Source organism: Panthera leo, chromosome F3 (genome assembly GCF_018350215.1).
Source record: "Panthera leo isolate Ple1 chromosome F3, P.leo_Ple1_pat1.1, whole genome shotgun sequence".
Lineage (NCBI taxonomy): Eukaryota > Metazoa > Chordata > Mammalia > Carnivora > Felidae > Panthera > Panthera leo.
Genome location: NC_056696.1, coordinates 44,748,464 through 44,767,435, shown reverse-complemented (window position 1 = coordinate 44,767,435; position 18,972 = coordinate 44,748,464). Strand labels below are relative to the sequence as shown.

Here is an 18,972-nt window from a genome sequence, read left to right as displayed (position 1 = left end):
TCCCCTCTGAAGGAGCAGAAGTCTTCCCACCAATTCAACTCACGCCAGTCGTCGTAATCTTTGTGGCCATATGGTTCTTGGCCAGCAAGAGTTGGAGCTAATACTTGAGCCAGATCCTTTGCCCCGCCCCCCCACCCCGCCCCCCAAATTCAGAGCTCTCTCCACCATGCTATCGGAGTAGTTTTCTTCCTGGTTCTCCCTTTTATAAAACATTTTTTGAGCATCCAGACTGGGCTAGGTACTTTGCTGGGCTTCATGCAGGCATGATCTCTCTTAATCTGATGATGCTGCAGAACTGTTTCTCTTTTGCAGATGAGGAAACTGAGCTTCAGAGAGATTCAGTACCTTGTCCTGAGATACTCAATTGTTTGGTGGTGTAGCCCAGCTCTGAAATTTGGTTTGTCACACTGTAGAGCCTGAGTTCTTTCTACCACGTCTGGGGCATCCAGCCTCCAGTTTGTCCTCAGTTCACGCCATATCTGTCTGAGTCAGCTTTCTAAAACAAACGAGATCGCATCACTCTCCTGTAAAAACTCCTTATGCCTTGTCACTGCCTTCAGAATAAGTTCCTACACTCAGTAAATAAGACCCTCCCAGTCCAGATCATCTTCCCCTCGGGGTCTCTGGCAGCTATCTCCCCCACCCCTGGGCCTCTGCCTTGCTGCCGCCCTTGCTGTTCCCCAGATGTGCCAGGCACATTCACACTTGGTGCTTTTGTCTCTGTTCCCTTGCCTGGTGCGCCCGCCCTCCCACAGCCCACATCTGCCCAACCACATCTGGGCTCATTGGCCCAGCTTAGGGGTCAAACAAAGCCTGTCTTAGAGCAGCCCCACTTTTTTTCTGTCCTTAAATTAGCATTTAAGAAATTGCCAACGTATCACTTTCCAGTTGTGTTTATGTTTCTGGTTAGCATCTGCGACTTGGCCAATTTTTCCTAATATCAGCGCTCTGCTAGACGGAGCAACTTAAGTCAGAGACCTTGCCTTCATCCTTTTCATGCTCAGGGCCTGGCATAGTAAATGCTCAATAAGCAAATGTATTTTAGGGCTTAAGGCACGACCCTGTAGCTAACTTTTGGAGTTGACCCCTTTAAGTGAAGAATTCCTATCTGAGATACTAAGAAGAAATACAGAGGAAAATAGCCAAGCACATGACTAAACACAGATGCATACATTCTCTCTCATGAGAAAATTATAAATGCCTCAAGTATACTCTAGAAAGTGGCTATCAGTGTGAAAATTGCTAAAATACACATTTCAGCCATGAGGTATAAGGATAAATGGTCCATCCCAGACCGCTTCCCAGAGGAGCTAGGTTTGAGCTGGGTATAGAAGAAGCGGTCACATGATGGAGGTTGATTGAACGGAAGTTCACAACAGAAATGAGCGCACAGTGGGGTGAGAGGGCGGGGAGGTAGCTGTGCAGGTGGGTCAGCCCATGGGGGTGGGGGGCCAAGGGCAGGAGGTGGCAGGGAGGGAGCAGGAGAAGAGCGAGCTTGGAGTTTCTGCTTTTTGGATTGTAGAAGAGTATCAGCTTCCTCGGAAACACATCCAAGGCCTCGAAAAGGCCCCCAAACCTGGCAAGAAGAAGTAACAGACTCTTGTTTCATGCGGGCGATCCAGTGGAAATCAAGCTCTGGGCTGGTAATTTATATGAGCATTTTCAGCTTTTACAAATGAAACAATATAATTCTTTACCAAAATAAATTTTTATTCTAATCTAAATCTGATTTCCCTCTTGTTTCCTCCACTTAGCTAAAATGTTGTAGTAAAATTTTCAAGTCATACGCCAATTTAATTGTTTTCTTAATATTTATTTATTTTTGAGAGAGAGAGCATGAGCAGAGGAAAGGCAGAGAGAGAGAGGGAGACACAGAATCTGAAGCAGGCTCCAGGCTCTGAGCTGTCAGCAGAGAGCCCGACGCAGAGCTCCAACTTGCAAACCACAAGGTCATGAGCTAAGCTGAAATTGAGAGTCAGATACTTAACCGACTGCGCCACCCAGGTGCCCCAGTCATTCGCCAATTTAAATTGACATAAGAGGTTGTTGTGGAGTCCCTTTTCTATACATGTGATTTCAGTGGGTTTAGTGCCTTTCCTGCTTTCAAGGCCAGATGGCCCATCCAAAGCTCAGGCAGGTAGGGACTTCCAGTGTTTTAAAGCCCCTCTAAGCAAATAGTCCACAGCCTCTTGCCCAAAAATAGTCCCTTCACATCTGTAAAGGGTTAGTCGCATAGAAGCAGAACTCAGCTATTCTCTGCCATGGAGCAAGGCAAAAGAAGAAAGTCTTGGCCCTAAGTTGCAGCAACATTTGGGCTAGATAAAAATAAATCCTAAAAGCACATGGGTTTCTCAACAATAGTGACTTCTTCCCCAACGCTGGCACGCTGCCACTGGTGATGGTAGATTGTGATGTGGCTGCGGCATGATGGCCTTGTCACAGGGAAGAGTCTTATCCAACAAATGCTTTCTTTAGCCCTGAACTTCTTAACTGGGGACTCATGGAAGAGGTCTTTAGTTGGTCTTCAGAGGATCTGTGAACTCCCTGAAATGGTACACAAGATTTTTTTGTATGATCCTTTTCCTAAGAGAGGTTATCGTGCTTTTGCCACATTCCCAGCAGGATCACTGCCAAAAAGGTTCAGAACCACCACGCTGGTCCGGAAGTCACTTCTGTGACCAAAGCTCTCCTTGTACAAAAGGAAAGAACGAGAGAGAGCGGAGCTGAGAGTCCTTTGGTTTTACCATCAAAAAACAATTAGAGTTCAATTTACTTCTTTCTTTCCTTTCTCATCTCACTGTTTGTTTTTTTTAATTGAGATAAGAAAGACTTGAACATATGCAAATATTTGCAAATTACCCATCTGGGGCTGGAAAGGAAGAAAGGGATATGAAAGTGCGTGTGTGACACCACCTACCTTTCATTATTAGACCCAGAATAATAGTGCTAGTCACTTGTGACTTGCTGTAGGTAAACCCCTTAATTTTCCTAATCCTCTCTCTGCCAGCACGGGCATATGGAACCGAGGAAGGGATTTTGGAAATTGACCCCAAACAAGGTCCTATTACAACAAAACCTTTGGACAGACAGATTGATCTGAGGGAGTATGGTGTGAATAGTAGTGATAAAATATGGTCCTTATATGAATACAGATAACATGTAGTACTTTATAAGGTTCTTTCACAAACATGATTTGCTTTGCAGTCTTGGCGGGATTGGAGGCTCAGAGAGGTTGTGTCTTGCCTTGTTGATCTCTGTTAAAGACACAAAGCCAGTAAGCAGTGAGGGTGGGTCTAAAATGAACATCCACTTCTAACTGTGATTTAACCTAGAATTCTGCTGGGACAGTCCTGTCAGGACGTGTGCTTTGGTTTTCCCAGTAATGATGACACATTTGCATTAGGTCATCTTCCCTTTCCCCCTGGTGAACGCCACAGATACATGTAAGAAGGCTGGGGAAGGGTAGGCTGTTTAATGAATTGGGGTTTTGTTTGTTTGTTTGTTGTTCCTATGTGCTAAGCCAAACACTATCGAGGTCAAATCCATAACTTTGAACTTAATCCCATGCTGTTACCAGATGAATTTCAGTGAAAAGCAGAAACTGGTTCATGTCTAGGTTTTGGCAAAGTTACTGAAAGACATACTTCTTGGCGGTCTAGATGAACAAATGTTACAGATGTGCCCCATTCTTGGGTAACTTTAGGAACGTCTATTGGATACAGTGTTCTCTCCTCCAGGGAGATAGGGAGTGAGCTGGCTGTCACCACTGGAAGGCAGGCAGGAATCTCTCTTAACTTTATGTGGTTGCTTCTGTGATTACAGAGCTGTTTCTCTGACGGAAGTTAGATAATGCTAATATGAAAGGGTCTTTTTACTCACCTCATTTGCCCTCCTCCAGGTGAGCTGATCTTAAACTCTCAGAGGCACGTCCTATCTGCCTTATTTATTTATTTACTTATTTATTTATTTTTGGTTTATTCATTTTTTGATAGAGACAGAATGTGAGTGGGAGAGGGGCAGAGAGAGGGGGAGACACAGAATCTGAAACGGGCTCCAGGCTCCGAACTGACGGCACAGAGCCCGATGGCGGGGCTCGAACCCACGGACCGTGAGATCATGACCTGAGCTGAAGTCGGACGCTTAACCGACTGAGCCACCCAGGCGCCCATATCTGCCTTATTTTTAAATAATTCGAGAAATAGAAGAATCCTTGTCCACATCGGTAGTCTGTCCTCATGTTCAATCATCTTTAGCTCCAGAAAGCTCCCTCCTCTCTTCTCACTCAGGATCCCCTTCTGTAGCACATCCCCTTTCCTCTCCTGCTCTGGGGGTGTGCAGGACAGCCGGTCACTGGGGCAACACCCTCTGGCCCATGCGTCCCGTCCGTTTTCTCCAGACTATCTGAAGAGCAGCCTTCACTCCTCTGTTCGCTGGCAAAAGGGAATGGTGACTCTGCCAAGAAGCGCGTGCCCTTCCCTGTTCCCACCCTCTCTCCCAGCTCCCAGTTTCCCGGAGATGGTGAAGGCCAAAGGTGTCTCCAGTCTGAATCCTTTTTGCAACAAGCTTTTATTACTTTTTTTTAAACCCATCTAAGAAAGACACTTAAAAAGAAAATATCCTCAAGACAAACACGTACACACTGGGCAACACAAGGGTAGAAGGCACTACCAGCAGTCATACCCACCTCTGGGGGGAAGGGATAATTCACACAGACTATGTTCCGAGGCTCGGGACTCGGCACGGGTCCTGGGTCTAACTGTGCTTTAGATAAAGTCGGAATTTTCCCATAGTCTTCTTTCATAAACACCCCTATCTCTGTATATATAGCTATATGCCCTTACGTATATATGGACATGACACTTTTTTCCTTCTCAAAAATAAAATGGCCACCCCATCAGAGGGAGGCCCTCAGCAGCATTCACAGTGGCTGCAGCAGGAGCCGTGCCTTCCATTAATGTTACAGACATGCAGCATGAAGGAAAAAGGGGCTCTCTACCCACTCCCTTTAATATACAGCAGGGAGAGATTTCTTAAGGGAGGGAAGCGATAAGGCTGAGCAGGAGATGGCAGATAACCAGGGTGTGGGGAGCGGGGGGGTTCTCAAAAATCTTGAGCTGCTAGCTCGTCTTGCTTCTGCAGCTTTGAAGACGACAGACACAGTTTGGATGACAAGGGGTCAGCATTCCTTCTGGGATCAGGGGCAGTGAGGATGCAGCAAGGGTCAGGGAGGGGACTTCTGAGGCTACACAAGCTGGGGCTCAACCTGACCCAAGCAGGACCTGGGAAGGCAGAGGAGTGAAGAAGTGATCTCTGAGAGGCTGGATGGGAAAACCGTCCCTGCTTTGGAAGTTAAAAGTCCTCCCTCCGCACTGGAGTGTCTTCGCAGTCCTGGCTACTCGCTTCAGTTGTTTGGCTAGTTCATTTTTAAGTTTGCACCTGAACCGGGAGCCAGTACAGATGTAAGGAATCTGACCCACCCTGTCCCTGCGGTTGACATCACTTCTTGGGAGTCAAAGCCCAGGATCTCAGATGGGAAGGTCTTTGACTCTTGCACCAGCCTTGGAGGGAGGGCTCTCCTGGCCTTGCCCCCCACACCGCCGTGGGCCACTTCCTGGCAGGAGCAAGCCGGCAGTAGAGCATCAAGCAAATGCACCCTGCTCCTCTCTCTGAAAACAAAAAAGGCACTGAGGTCAGCAGGAAGCCAGCCCACAGGCTCACTGAGTGCAGTGCCACGGGCGGGCCGGGCTTCAGAGTCAAGGCGGCTCCTCTGACAGCACCTGAGTCCTGGCGGAAGCAGACAGGCCGTGCTGCAGCCCAAGGGGGACAGCAAGGCAGCCAAGCCCTCCCCAGCTCGCTAGCTGGGGGAAGGCCAAAGGCAAGTTGGACACACTTCTCTGCGACGTCTCTCGGCTTTCTCAGACCGCCTGATTTCCATTCTCACAGGAGACATTCAAAATGGTGAATGGTTGGTTTCCCTTTGGTGGAAACACATGATGATGATGGCAATGTCAAATTCAAAACTGTAACTTAAAAACAAACACTTGTCTGTTCACGACAAAGACATGACTGTCACACTTGCGCAAATAACATATGCCTTTGGGTTTACGTGCACAGACTCTTGAGCAATGAGGGCCAGGGCGGGCTGCGGCTTCTCCAGAAGCCTCCGAGCCGGCCTCAGCTTTGGTGCTCCCTACCTGAGCATCTGGGGCCAGTGGCTTTATAACCTTCCCTTGAGCATGAACAATGGTCACATTGGGGCAGTGAGGGAACAGTCCTTTCATGAGCATTATCCTGCTTTCCAGGGCTCAGCTCAGATCTGCTAGAGGAATATGCTACAATTTTTGACTCATAAATAAAGGTCTGTGGGTGGCAAATACGAGAGAAACTGAAGAAGAATAAAAGCCAGAGAAAGAACGTAACAGCTCTGAAACCTTTCTTCTTTCCTTTGCCGGCTGGTGCGAACAATTGCGGTTCGGTGATGACAGAGGCAGCCGGTTGGCTTCCGGGAGGATTGTCCAGGACCGAGGCTGCTCTGTCCCCCATCCCCCTCCTCAGCAGCGAGCGGCAGGCAGCGCCTGGCCCGCGCGTACCTGCGCCCCTCAGAGGTTTCGTGCCACATCTGGAACTGCCAGGTGGGCACAAATGCACCCGCCAGAGGTGTCCTGAGAAAAAGTGTCTGTTGCAAAATAATAATCATAAAAATAAATCCGCGGGCACCAGAAGAGGAAGCAGGACCGGTTACCCAGGTTTGCCCTGGGATTCTCTTAAGGCCTCCTCCAGTTTCTGCCTAAACTTGTCATACTTCTTCTGCACTTGTTGGATTTTGTCCTGCTCCTCTTTTTCCAGGATCGTGAGGAAGTTCTGGAGCTCAGGGATGGAGAAGGCGTCCCACTGCGAGGCACGAGGGAGATGGGGGAGAAACAGAACAGGAGACAGGTCAGAAGCCGCACGACCTGAGGGGCCCACGCTGCCTCCCCGGTTCACACGGTTCACACACGGTTCGCTACCGAATAGGCAAGTGCAGTGGATAGAGCTTGGGTTTCCCTTGTCATACCAGCAACCAAATTTCAAATCCTGGCATCTCATGACCAAGATGTACCAGTCCATGTGCGGTGTTTTATTTGGAGAATCAACCATCTTCCGTTTTCTCTGTAGCAGCTGAGATCTGTTCAGATCCCAGATGCTAGAGCCGCCCGGGGCCCCTGCTGGCCTCTCTAGCTGTCTGCTGCGGGGCGATGAGCGACAGGCTCTCAGCGTGCAGACCCCCAAGAGGCAGAAGGAGCTGGACTCAGCCCCCGGAGACTGTGTTTCAGCCTGACTCCACCATGGGATCTCGGGCACATCACTGCGCCCTTCTCAGCCTGCTTGTTCATCTGCCACGGGCTTAGGGTCTCCGCCTCCCTTGGCTGGCAGAGCAGATAACGAGGTAACATAACCTGTAAAGCTCTGTAGAGCCCGGTTGGCCCAGGCCTGCCCCGATGGGACCTGGCCTCCCGGGACGGAAGGCAAGTGTCACTGCTCTCAGGCTGACCCAGGAGCAGAGCCCCCGCCCCACTCTGTGGAGCCAGGGGTTTTGACTCCTAAGCTCTTTTGAGCACAAAAGAATATTCAGGTTTATCTAGTTTAATCCCCACATTGCATAACTGAGGAGACCGAAGCCCACAGAGGGAAGGTGGTAGAGCTACTGGGACAGAGCTGCAGCAGCAGAACCGGAATTAGAGCCCCGTCTCTGAACTCCCCAGGCCCGTGAGTTTTGCACCAGGCCTGCAGCGTTCAGACGTTTTCAGCAGAGTACTTTTTCCGAAAATCTGACTCCAGTGTATACGTCAGCTGGAAGCCCAGCTGCCTGACTGAAGCAGGGAGAGGGGACAGAGCCCTAACACCTGCCTAGATGCCCCGAATCTCCACGGTGACCCCTAACCCTAGGCCTCCACCGCACACAGTGTGCCAAACGCCGAGGATGCTCCCCGCCCTCGGCCACTCCTCCGTGACTCCACTCCCAAGTATCCCAGGCCGCGGAGGGCGCCAGCCTGATTTCACCCTAGTTCGTGCCGCCACACTGCACTCTGATGAACTCCCCTTTGAAGAAGGAGGTCCGTTTTTAAGAGCCAGGGAGAGACGCACGGCTCAGTGTGTGTGGCATGGAGCTTGCTGGGCCTCAGGCCATCCTGGAGCAAAACCAACCTGGGCCCGGACACAGGAGCTTCCCAGTGCCCCTCCACCCTGGGTGTTCAGAAATAAAGCCCATGAAATCCTTTCTTTCCACAGACCTTGCCAGACACAGGCGCTGACTTGCATCCCCCAGGATGCTTACAATCCTGGCTTTGGACACTGAACCTCCTTGGCCCAGCACTTACCCCGGCTCTACTTTCTCAGCCCATTTTCCCAGCTGCCTCCGCAGGGCCCCCAGCTATGCCGGGTAGGGAGGACGACGCCCACGAGGGTGCCCCATCCAGTGTGCCCTGAGGGCTGGGTTTGTGCAACCAGCAAAGGGGCCCAGACCTACCTCCACCTCTCCAGTTTCATTCTCCTTGAGCACAAAGCTGAGGACGTCATTGTCAGGCCCAGCCAGCAAGCGCAGGTACAGGGGGCAATCAGCGATAGAGAGTTTCTGGAAGAGCACTGCAAACCAAGAGAGGGAGTTAGGGGCTCATCGGAGGTGGGGAGGAGGACAGACCCAGAAATAAGACGCAGGGTGGTTATAACTGGAAGTAGCCAACCTTCCAACCTAATGAAATGAACCTGATGAGAAGACATAGGGAGTGACCTTTTATTTTTGGTGTCTGCTGAGAGTTGGAAACTTGTTTCCACTTGCATCACCTCCCGAAAGATTAGCAGTGGCAGGCGGGTGCTCTCCCATTCCACAGATCAGGAAGTGGGAGCCCAGGGTGTGGGTTTCCCGCAGTCACGTACAAAGTGAGGGGCACCGAGAGCAGGCGCGTGCTCCCCGTCCAGCTCTCTGCCCAGAGTGCCTGTGTGGCCCTTCCACGTGGCTGGAGTGCAGTGCCCAGAGGAAGCCCAGTCCTCCCACCCAAGTCTGGCAGGGGTTCAGTGGGAGAAGTGGTTTCTGGCCGGGAGCTTGCTCTCTCATACCTTGCCCGTCCTTGTGTATCCGCTTAAAAAGTGCAAACTTCTGGGGATTGTCCACAACCATGAACTTCTTGAGCAGCCCCTGGATGACCTCACTGACCGTGGTGGTGCTGCTGATGTGCAGCTGCTTGATGGCATCCAGAGGAAGATAGAAGGACGTCCGCTTGTCCGTGGTGGCCGCCAGGTTCACTTCCTTGATGGCATCGTAGATGGACTGGGGCCGGATCCCCGCAGGCACGGTCACTGGCCGCCGAAGTTTCAAATGCACTTTGATGAAACCCGTGTAGGTGCCATCTTCACTCTGAGGAAGAAGGTGGGGGGTGCCCCATGGGTCAGCTCCGGTCTGACTTGCATGATCCTAGCTGCCACTCTGGGCCACTGCCCTGGATCAGGGGCAGGGGGTGGGGTGGTTGCAGAGGCCTTTCCTAATAACAGTGCTATCCCAGTCAGCCCCCCACCTGTCTCCCCGAGTTCCTTCCCATCTCTGCTGACCTGGAGGTGCTGGAGGGCAGAGACACTGTCCCCCTGCCAGCCCCGCATCGGGCCAAGAGAAGGCACGCAGTATCCAGCAACCAGGGGGGACACGAGGAGCTGCCGTGGCTTTCGCTCTGGGGGCTCAGGCTCCCTGTCCCAATCCCCTGCCTTTGGTGAGTCCCCACTCCTGGGACGCAGGGTCTGGAGCGTCCTCTCTAGTTTGCCCCTCCAAACCAGGGAGGAGCAGGAAGGCTCTGTAAAGAGGCCCCTGGAGAACCCGCCCACTGGATTTCCTCCTGTATTTCTTTCCAAACCAGCAGCCTGCAAGACTTAATGCCCAGGTCCACCGGAGACTGGATTTTCTAGCGTGCCCTCTGGCCGAAGCCCCCAGAGCCAGTTGCTACCAGCCTCCGGCAGGGGGCAGCATTCTTCTACCTTCTCCTCCCCTTCCCTTCCCACTGAAGATGGCCTTCGCTAGCCTGGCACAGAGTCGGTGCCTCCCTGCTCAGAGCGCTGCACAGTCCAAGGAAGCCTCCTGAGACGCAGGCTGTAACGGTGCAACAACCAAGAGGGAGAGGATGAGGAGCTGCGAACCGCCCTTGTGAGGCCTTCCTGAGGGCGGAGCAGTACCAGGTCACTCTATATTACTTAAATCTCAGGACAGCTTTGACAAGTGGGCACCAATACCTCTTTCACACTGAAGCTCAGGGACGGTAAGAAGGTTCCCAAATCGAAAAGTGGGAAGAGCCAGAGACGGATTTGGATCTTATTCTAAAGCCCATTCTTCCCTGCAGCCCCGGGGGTGGGTCCCTGACCACCTGGGTTCTCAGCCTTGCACAAGCCCCCAGGCCTGGGGAAAGGGGAGGGGCCTCAGAAGGGCCGCCCCAGAACCTAGAGGGGGAGCAGGGGAGCCCAAGTGACCGGGGGCGTGGCCGGGGTCGTGGATGGGGGCGGCCCGACGCACCAGCTTCATGCCCAGGCAGTTCTTCTCCCGGGTATTGTAGCTGTCAATCTTCTGCTTGATCTCCTGCAGTGTGGGCGGGCGCTGCGTCTCCTCCGGGGGTTTACAGACATTCTGGAACACAGAAGTGAGAGTGGGCACACAGTGGATGAGAAAGGGTGGGACCACACCCTCCCAAAGGCCTCCCTGACCAAGCATAGGGAGCAGCAGCCCCACGGGGTAAAAACTAATTCCACGGGCTCACAGTGAGAACAATCAGAGGTCAAATTCCAGCGGTGCCACTGCCTAGCCGGGCCAGCCCTGGGGAAATAGCTCTAAACCTCAGTCTCCTCACCTGTGAGATGGGAACAATAACTACCCTTCAGGCTTGCCGTGAGACTAATATGAACATGCCCAGCACATGGGCACCGACCACAAATCTGGTGAATCAGCAGAGCAGCATTGGCTCACAGAGGGTTGCTATGGAAAACATAGCCTTTAGATGCTAAGGGAGATGCAGAGAAACGCAAGCCGGGGTCCATCTCCTCAAGGAAGTAACAATAGAGCTGGAGAGAAAGGAATGTACACACAGTCCCAGCATATGCTGATGGGAAAGACAGTAATTCACCCCGACCCAGGGGACCAAGGGCACGTGAGCATCAGCTCAGGCCCCACATCACCAGCCACAGAATTTTGCACATAAGTCAGTTCAGCTGATCCCTGAACAATACAGGTTTGAACTGCATGGATCCACTTATACACCAACTCTTTTTTTTTTTTTTTTTTTTTTAATTTTTTTTAACGTTTATTTATTTTTGGGACAGAGAGAGACAGAGCATGAATGGGGGAGGGGCAGAGAGAGAGGGAGACACAGAATCGGAAGCAGGCTCCAGGCTCTGAGCCATCAGCCCAGAGCCTGACGCGGGGCTCGAACTCACGGACCGCGAGATCGTGACCTGAGCTGAAGTCGGACGCTTAACCGACGGAGCCACCCAGGCGCCCCTACACCAACTCTTTTTTTGATAAATACAGTCCAGTGCTGTAAATGTATTTTCTCTCCCTTATGATTTTCTTCATAACATTTTCTTTTCTCTAGCTCACTTTATTGTAAGAATGCAGCGTATAATACACATAACATACAAAACTGAGTTAATCGACTGTTCATGTTATTGGTAAGGTTTCCGGTCAACAGTAGGCTATCAGTGGTGAAGGTTTGGGGATGTCAAAAGTTATACTCAGATTTTTTATTGTGCAGGGGGGTCAGCGCCCCCAACCCTGACGTTGCTCAGGGGTGAACTGTATATATTTATCAAACAAATGAGTGAACCAGAAAGGGACAGGGGGCTGTCCTTCTACAATAATTGAAAGAATCAGCCTCCTCCCCTGGAGCATGGGGACAACCAACATGTTCTCAGCACCCCCTCTGTGGTGACAACTTGGCATGCACGGTCTCTTCATCCTCATGAACCAGAACTCTGTGAGATGGAGTTTATTACCTACATTTTACAAGTGAGACAACCAGGACTAAGGAGTTCAGTAAGTTGCCTAGAGCCCTGTCCATACGTGCAGAACTAAGAGGAAATTCCAGGGCTGTTCTGTTGAGTCCTTCCCAAGGGCTCCCCTGGTGCCCTCTCCCCCTAGGGAAGGGTAAGGGAAGAACAAAACTGAAGAAGAAGCTGGGGGTCAGTGTCCTTCACGCTGCGGAGGGGGTTCAGGGGTGAATTCTGGGGTCTCGGCAACTCTGTCCCTCGTTACTTCCCTGCATTTCTCCCAACCTCCCTGCCGCCCAGCTTCTCGATCTTGTCTCCATGCTGCCTGTGTGTGGCCTGGAGTGCAGGAGCCATGGTTTGAGAAAAACCCACCCAGAACTCGCCTGATTTTAGAAATCTAGCAGACTCAACGCGGATCAGGATTCTCCTTTGGCAAATGAGGAAACAGGCCCAGAGAGGCAGAGCGTCTGTGTTCTCCTGGCTGCCTCCCTGACACCACCCTTCAGGGGTGGGGTTTGGTTGGGGAACTTCACACCCACCCTGTCATGGCAACACCACCCAGTTGAACACAATGGGAGCCCCCAACAGAGCCCGCCCTGGCTGTCCTCCCTCCAGCACGCTGTCCATGGAGATTGGGCACACCCAGCAGGATGCCCTCACTTCCTCCTCCTGCTTTCCCACCCCCCTCCCCGGGGCCGATAACATGTTCTGTGGCTGCTGTGGTGAGCTGGCGTGGCACCCACCCCCGCCCCTCTGCATGGAGATAAGCCCACACCCCTTTTCCATCGCAGCATCTTCCCTTGGCTTGTCTGCTCCCCACTGTACTCTTCCTCAGGGGTCCTGAAAAGAACAGCATTGTGCGACGTGCTTTCACATACCTTCTCTCACATACCACCTACGCTACTCCCATTTTACAGATTATAAAACTGAGGCTTAGAGGGGTTAAGGAACAGATCTGTGGTCCCACTGCTAGTAAGCATCTGAGTAGGGCCTGGAGAGCAGAGCCCATCTAAATCTGCAGCCCATGTTCTTCTCGATTCACCACCTGGCCACTCTAGGCAGCTTCTGCCACTCCCATAATGCCCGCTGAAATTCCACCCCTCCAGGCTGGGGTGTGCAGCTGTTAAACCGAGGCCTATAAACTATGGGACCTGTGAAACATTCATCCAAGTGTATCTGATCAGTGGGCCAGGCCCCAGAGGCATCAGGACCCACGGGCACCACGTCACCTGCAAAGACGTCAAGGAGGGACTTCTCATCCCGCAAGTGGGATGTAGCTGCCAGGAGGCAGGACCCACCCTTTTCCTACGTGGCTGCTCAGGCTCTTGAACTGGACCTTGATCCCATCGAAGACCACCCAAGGGGGAGCACAGGCCAGGGCATCTCCTGTTTGCTTGAGGTAAGTAGCAGGTGATACGAGCCTCACAGAGTGTCTTCATTCACTGTCAATTCATTAACCCAGCTCCTCAAATGGAGCTCCTGATTCCTCATCCATTCCCACAGTTAGTTCCTGGAGACACACACTGCCCCAGAAACCCTCCCAACCCTCTCCACAGCGGGGCTCATCCCTACGGGGCCACGTGTGCCTGGCGGAGGCTCAGCCCTGGGAGCTTCCGGCCAGAAAGACCAGTCATCTGGTTACTCCCATGTGCTCCCCCCTTTCCAGCCGTGAAGCACGCAGGCTGTCCCCTCCTCAGGAGTTCACAGCTTTCTCAAACTTGTCTACAAAAAAAAAAAAAAAAAGTTAAATGATGGAAAGGAAACTCTCGAAGCTCCTGAGAGATCTCCTCTCATAGCTTCCAACTGGCTACAGCCATTTCCCTGTCAGAAAAGGCAGCTGTGTCACAGCTTGCAAAAGCCGATTGTTCCGGGCTTGGGTCTGTATACAGCAAGAGGCAGAGCTACTGTGACTAAAGGTTTCTTCTTCTTCCTGTTCCCCTTTCCTTCAGCAGATAACCCATCTATCCGCCCCCTTTCCCGCCACAAACCTGGGGAAGTGACGCAAGCATCCGAGGTCACCCCTTCCAGGACTGATGCAAAAGACAAGCGTCCTGGTCTCCCCGCCCCGTTGGAAGTGCCAGGAACCCTGTGTGGCCAACACGTGGAGTCCCCCAGCCTGGTGTGTCAGCACCTGGGGCCGCTATGCCTGCCGCCCAAACTGCATCTGCCAGATGAGATCTGACCCATGGATTGGATGAAGCACCTGCCAAAGCAGGCCAGCCAGCCACAGCCACGGGAGCTCACTAATCCCTTCCCTCCCAGGGATGATACAGAAGCGAGGCCAGTGGTTCTTTCTTTCTTTCTTTCTTTCTTTCTTTTTTTTAATTTTTTTAATGTTTATTTATTTATTTTGAGAGAGAGTGCAAGCAAGGGAGGGGGCAGAGAGAGACGGAGAGAATCCCAAGCAGGCTCTGCACTGTCAGCACAGAGCCTGATGTGGGGTCCGAACCCACAAACCATGAGATCATGACCTGAGCCAAAATCAGGAGTCAGATGCTCAACCGACGGAGCCACACCCAGGTGCCCCTAGGCCCATGGTTCTTAAATTTGGCTACACACGGAATCATCTAGGGGATCTCTAAAAACACTGGGCTCCATCCTGGAGATTCTGATTTATGGCCTGGGGTCCAGCCTGGGCAGAGGTAATTCTGATGTTCAGCAATGTTTGAGAAGAACCGGTATAGACCCCTCGCAGCCCATTTCAGATCCTAAGGGTCGCCATCCAGCAGCAGAATTAACACTTGGCCACCTACAGATATTCACTGCCCGGAGGTTTACCTAAAAGGAAATATCTGCTCTGTGAACAAGGTCAATAATATAGTAATCTTCAGAGGGTAAGGCAAAGACCTCAATTTCTATTCACCTGCCAGATTTTCAAGTCCTCAAAGTGAAAGATTTGTTTCCGTTCACGGGTACAAAGCTAGAAACCATGCAGCTAGCGTTTTGTCTCCTGGTTAGCCCAAGATGGAGACAGAATGGGAACTCACTCTGATTGAACAAATACCGGCATCGGCCTGCGAGGTGTCCCTCGTAGGGGGTTTACACATCTCGGTGCATCTGGCATGGAATTCGTCCGCTCTGATTAAGCCGCTGGCATCGGTGGCAGATGGTTTAGCTGTTCCCGATGCAGCTGGCACATCCAAGACACTGGTGAAAAATAGGTTTCTGCTCCCACATCCTAAGCTATGGAAAGGGCTGCGTTGCCTCTCAGGGCTCGAGTTTATTAGGGTACAGCCACATGAAGAGGCTAGCTGCTAGGGGTCAGAACAGAAATGCTCCCCCGAGAGAGTGATCCTCAAACTTTTCTATTAAAATATCACAGGGGCGCGTGGGTGGCTCAGTCGGTTGAGCGTCGGACTCTTGGTTTCGGCTCAGGTCGTGATCTCATAGTTTCGTGAGTTCAAGCCCCATGTTGAGCTCTGCGCTGACAGCTCAGAGCCTGGAGCCTGCTTTGGATTCTGTGTCTCCCGCTCTCTCTGTCCCTCCCCCACTGGCTCTCTCTCTCTCAAAAATAAATAAACATTAAAAAATATTATCCTTAACATCAAAGTTAAGAGGACCATCCCTGTGGTCTGGGGCCTGTCTCAGAGCAGATTTACCTGAAGTTGAATTTTACTTTAAGAAGAAACCCAGGGGTGCGTGGGTGGCTCAGCTGGTTAAGGGTCTGACTCTTGATTTCGGCTCAGGTCATGACCTTGTGGTTCATGAGTTCGAGCCCCCCATCAGGTTCCGTGCTGACAGTGCAGAGCCTGCTTGGGGTTCTCTCTCTCTCCCTCTCTCTCTGCCCCCTCCCATGCTTTCTCTCTCTGTCTCTGTCTCTCTCAAAAATAAGTAAAAAAATAAAACTTAAAAAAAAAAAAAAGAAACCCAAACATTGGTTAACTCTGCGTTCTTTTTTTATTAAAGTTTTTTTTTTTAATTTATTTATTTTGAGAGAGACAAAGAGAGCATGAGCGGGGGAGGGGCAGAGAGAGAATCCCAAGCAGGCTTCGTGCTGTCGGCACAAAGCCCCACCTGGGGCTTGAACTCAGGAGCCATGAGATCGTGACCTGAGCCAAAATCAAGAGCCAGACACCTAAACGACTGAGCAACCCAGGTGCCTCTAACTGCGTTCTAATCAATGACACACGTCTTGATTTTGGTCACTGGGGAAGAAGAGGCTCTGAGTCCTGTGGCTTCTAGTATCCCCAGGTGGACACAGGGCAGCCGGTCAAAGCCCCAGCAACAAAGGGGCCCCAGGGTGAGCGGTGAGCTGAGGAGAATCAGATACATTCTGATACATCAGCTACCTTCATGCCATTTTTTTTCTTGACCCGAATCCCACAAACTTCATTTTTGCCAAAAACTTCACTCTCCCTCTTGTTAAACTCCTCAGCCTCTTCTCCCTTCATGATGTTTTCATCGTATCGCTCCCATCTGCCCACCTGAGGTCCTGCAACCTGCCCCGGCCTCTCTGACCACTCCTGCCTTGAATGATGGTGATGATGACCATCCCTTATTTTATTTATTTACCAGCTACGTATGCCAGGCAGCACTCTGATCACTTGGCATGTGTTAGTTCACTTCATCCTCCCCACAAATGCATGGGAATGCCCATTTCACAGATGAGGAAACTGAGCACCAGCAAGCTTAAAGCGAACCCACACCTAAAGCTAGCACTATACCATCTGGCACTTAAATACTCATCTACTTATATTAACCTCCAAGTAGACTACCTCTCTATCTTGAGTTGTCTTCTCAGCTAGAGTGAATTTTCTTAATGACCTACACCATGCTTCTATTTATTCTCTGTGCCCAGTGGCACCAAGCATGAAATGGATAATAGGTACTTGCTCAAGAAGCTTCAATGGCTCCTTATTGCCTACAAGGAGTAGGGGGAAAGATCTTATTTCTCCCTAGGAATTACAGAGCAATGAGCCTTGGATTTCAGTGTAGACTGAGTTCCGTAAGAGAAGCACCCATACCTGTCGTATCCATCACGGCATCCCAGAGCCTAGATGCAGCTCGGAACAAGTAGAGGCTGAGGAAATACCTGCAGGATGGACATAAGCATGCATTTGGGTTCTGACCCCCATTACTAAGTGATCTTGAGGAAATCCGATAACCTCCTTAAGCCTCAGCTTTATCTGTCAATTTGAAATACAAATCCTTTATTGGCTGATAGGATTCATGCCAAGGTAAGACCAAATGAGATAATGGGTGCAAAAACCGTTTTGGAAATTATCAAACCCATCCAAAGGCACATATGGTTACGGTCATCCCAGGCTTACAAAGTCCTACCCCTATGAGCCAGTCTCACTTCTCATTTTCCTTGAGCACTTAATCAGGCTTGACCACCATGCCATAGAGTTTGTTGGCTCTGGTGGCTGGCAAACTTTTTCTGCAGAGGGCCAGGTAGTAAATACTGTAGGCTTTGCTGGCCATACAGTCTTTGTGGTAACTACTTAAGTCTGCCACTGTAGCACAAAGCAGCCGCAGGACAAGCATGGCTATGTTTCAATAAAACTTTATTTATGGCATCCGGTGCATGAGCAGGAGTTTGCTCACCTCTGCTCTCCACCATTGGGCGGTCTCTCCTGCTTAGAATACACAGCTCCCATCTCCCCTGGTGCCGTCGCCCATGGCGGTGTCCTCATTCTCCACTCTCCTACCATGGGAGATCTCCGACATTTTCATTCCCAATTGGAGGAAGGCATATACAGGTTTGTACCGGATGCTGCCTTTCTTCTGAATGATACTCTTGCCGAGAGCCATGTACTTCCTGTGTTTCCTCACACCCCTGGTCCTCACTCTCACTTAATGGACATGTTGTGCAAGTGGGCAAAGGCTTCATCGCTTCATTGGAGTTGTGCTTACTGTCTTTCTGTCTCCCATGAGGAGGCAACAAGCTGGCTGAGGAAGGGATGCCCGTGGGCAGCAGGGCTCACGCACTGGCTCGGGGACTGACTCCCAAACCCCAGCCCCGTGGCCCCGAAGCCTCAGATTCCTGTCGTCGCCAAGCTGCAAATTACCACATGCCACGGGCCTCTGCAGCTGCTGGCTGACAAATCCACTACTACAAGGACCATGGAGGTGCCTTCACAGCCTGTGCGGCTGCATTTGGATCTAATTATATGCTGCCTTTTATTGTTTAATTATTATTTCACATGTGTTAATCCCATCTTCCCAATGAGATGCTCCCTGGAGGGAGACAGACCTGATGTCTGATGATGGTGCTTCTGTCCTACCCCTTGCAAGACTCCGCAGAGCTCCGAGGTGACCTCCAAGGAGGAGGCAAGGAGAAGGTGGAGTAGGCTGGGTGGCGCCCAGCCCAGGGCCCCGCCACGGGCTGCAGTCAGGCCCAGGACATGTCCCGCTGACCGGCACCCCGAGAGGCTGATGCCAAGGCAGGGCCGCAAGGGCCGCGGGCTTCGGCTGGCTGGCCAGCCCCGTGGCTCAGCTCTTTACGGCTTCCTGGTAGGAACCAGTGCAACACTGTCATGAGCGACGGCCTCCGGCAAGTCACTTCCCCTCTCGGGGCCTCAGTTTCCTCATCTGTGAAATCACGAAGTGAGACCCCTTTGCAGCTCTACGAGTTTACATCGGAGGGTGGCTTCTTTTGTCACTGCTTCCTCTTCTATTTCGGAGAGCTGGGGGGTGGGGGCCCCTCGGAGGGCGGCTGGGTTTGCCCGAAATGCAGTGGTAATGACTGTTGTGAGACGGTATAAGAACGCATCTCACCTCTACAGCCTTACTTGTCTCACCACTGGCCACTTGCTTTCTCTCTCGTCTGTAAGTCACCGTGTGAGCCAAACTCAAGTAGCTTTACACCTTCCTAACTCACACAACCCAAGGAAACAAAACAAAAACAATCCCGGAAGCCATTTACCATGAGTCTTTGCCACACTTCCTCTTTCTCAGCTCTTAGCAAATCTGCCAGCAGCCACTCTCTTGCCCCTTGGAAACCAACCCCAGGCCTATGTCGGGAAAGGGGAGAGC

The 18,972-nt window shown here is 51.5% G+C and overlaps 2 protein-coding genes across 4 annotated transcripts in view; one reads left to right on the top strand and one right to left on the bottom strand.

Moving 5' to 3' along the window:
- Positions 1-1,724, top strand: part of EIF2D (eukaryotic translation initiation factor 2D) — a 28,976-nt gene extending 27,252 nt beyond the window's left edge. For all 3 annotated transcript variants that reach the window (XM_042924989.1, XM_042924988.1, XM_042924987.1), the window contains one exon: positions 1,523-1,724. In XM_042924989.1, the coding sequence (XP_042780923.1) occupies positions 1,523-1,593 (71 nt within the window). In that variant the 3' untranslated portion in view covers positions 1,594-1,724. The remainder of the gene's footprint in view (positions 1-1,522) is intronic.
- A 3,697-nt stretch (positions 1,725-5,421) lies between these two features.
- LOC122211422 (ras association domain-containing protein 5-like) overlaps positions 5,422-18,972 on the bottom strand; it is a 29,085-nt gene continuing 15,534 nt past the window's right edge. Inside the window, exons 2-5 of the mRNA XM_042924540.1 lie at positions 10,529-10,639; positions 9,094-9,391; positions 8,507-8,622; positions 5,422-6,891 (exon numbers count right to left, since the gene is read on the bottom strand). Coding sequence (XP_042780474.1) covers positions 6,739-6,891; positions 8,507-8,622; positions 9,094-9,391; positions 10,529-10,639 — 678 coding nt within the window. The 3' untranslated portion in view covers positions 5,422-6,738. The remainder of the gene's footprint in view (positions 6,892-8,506; positions 8,623-9,093; positions 9,392-10,528; positions 10,640-18,972) is intronic.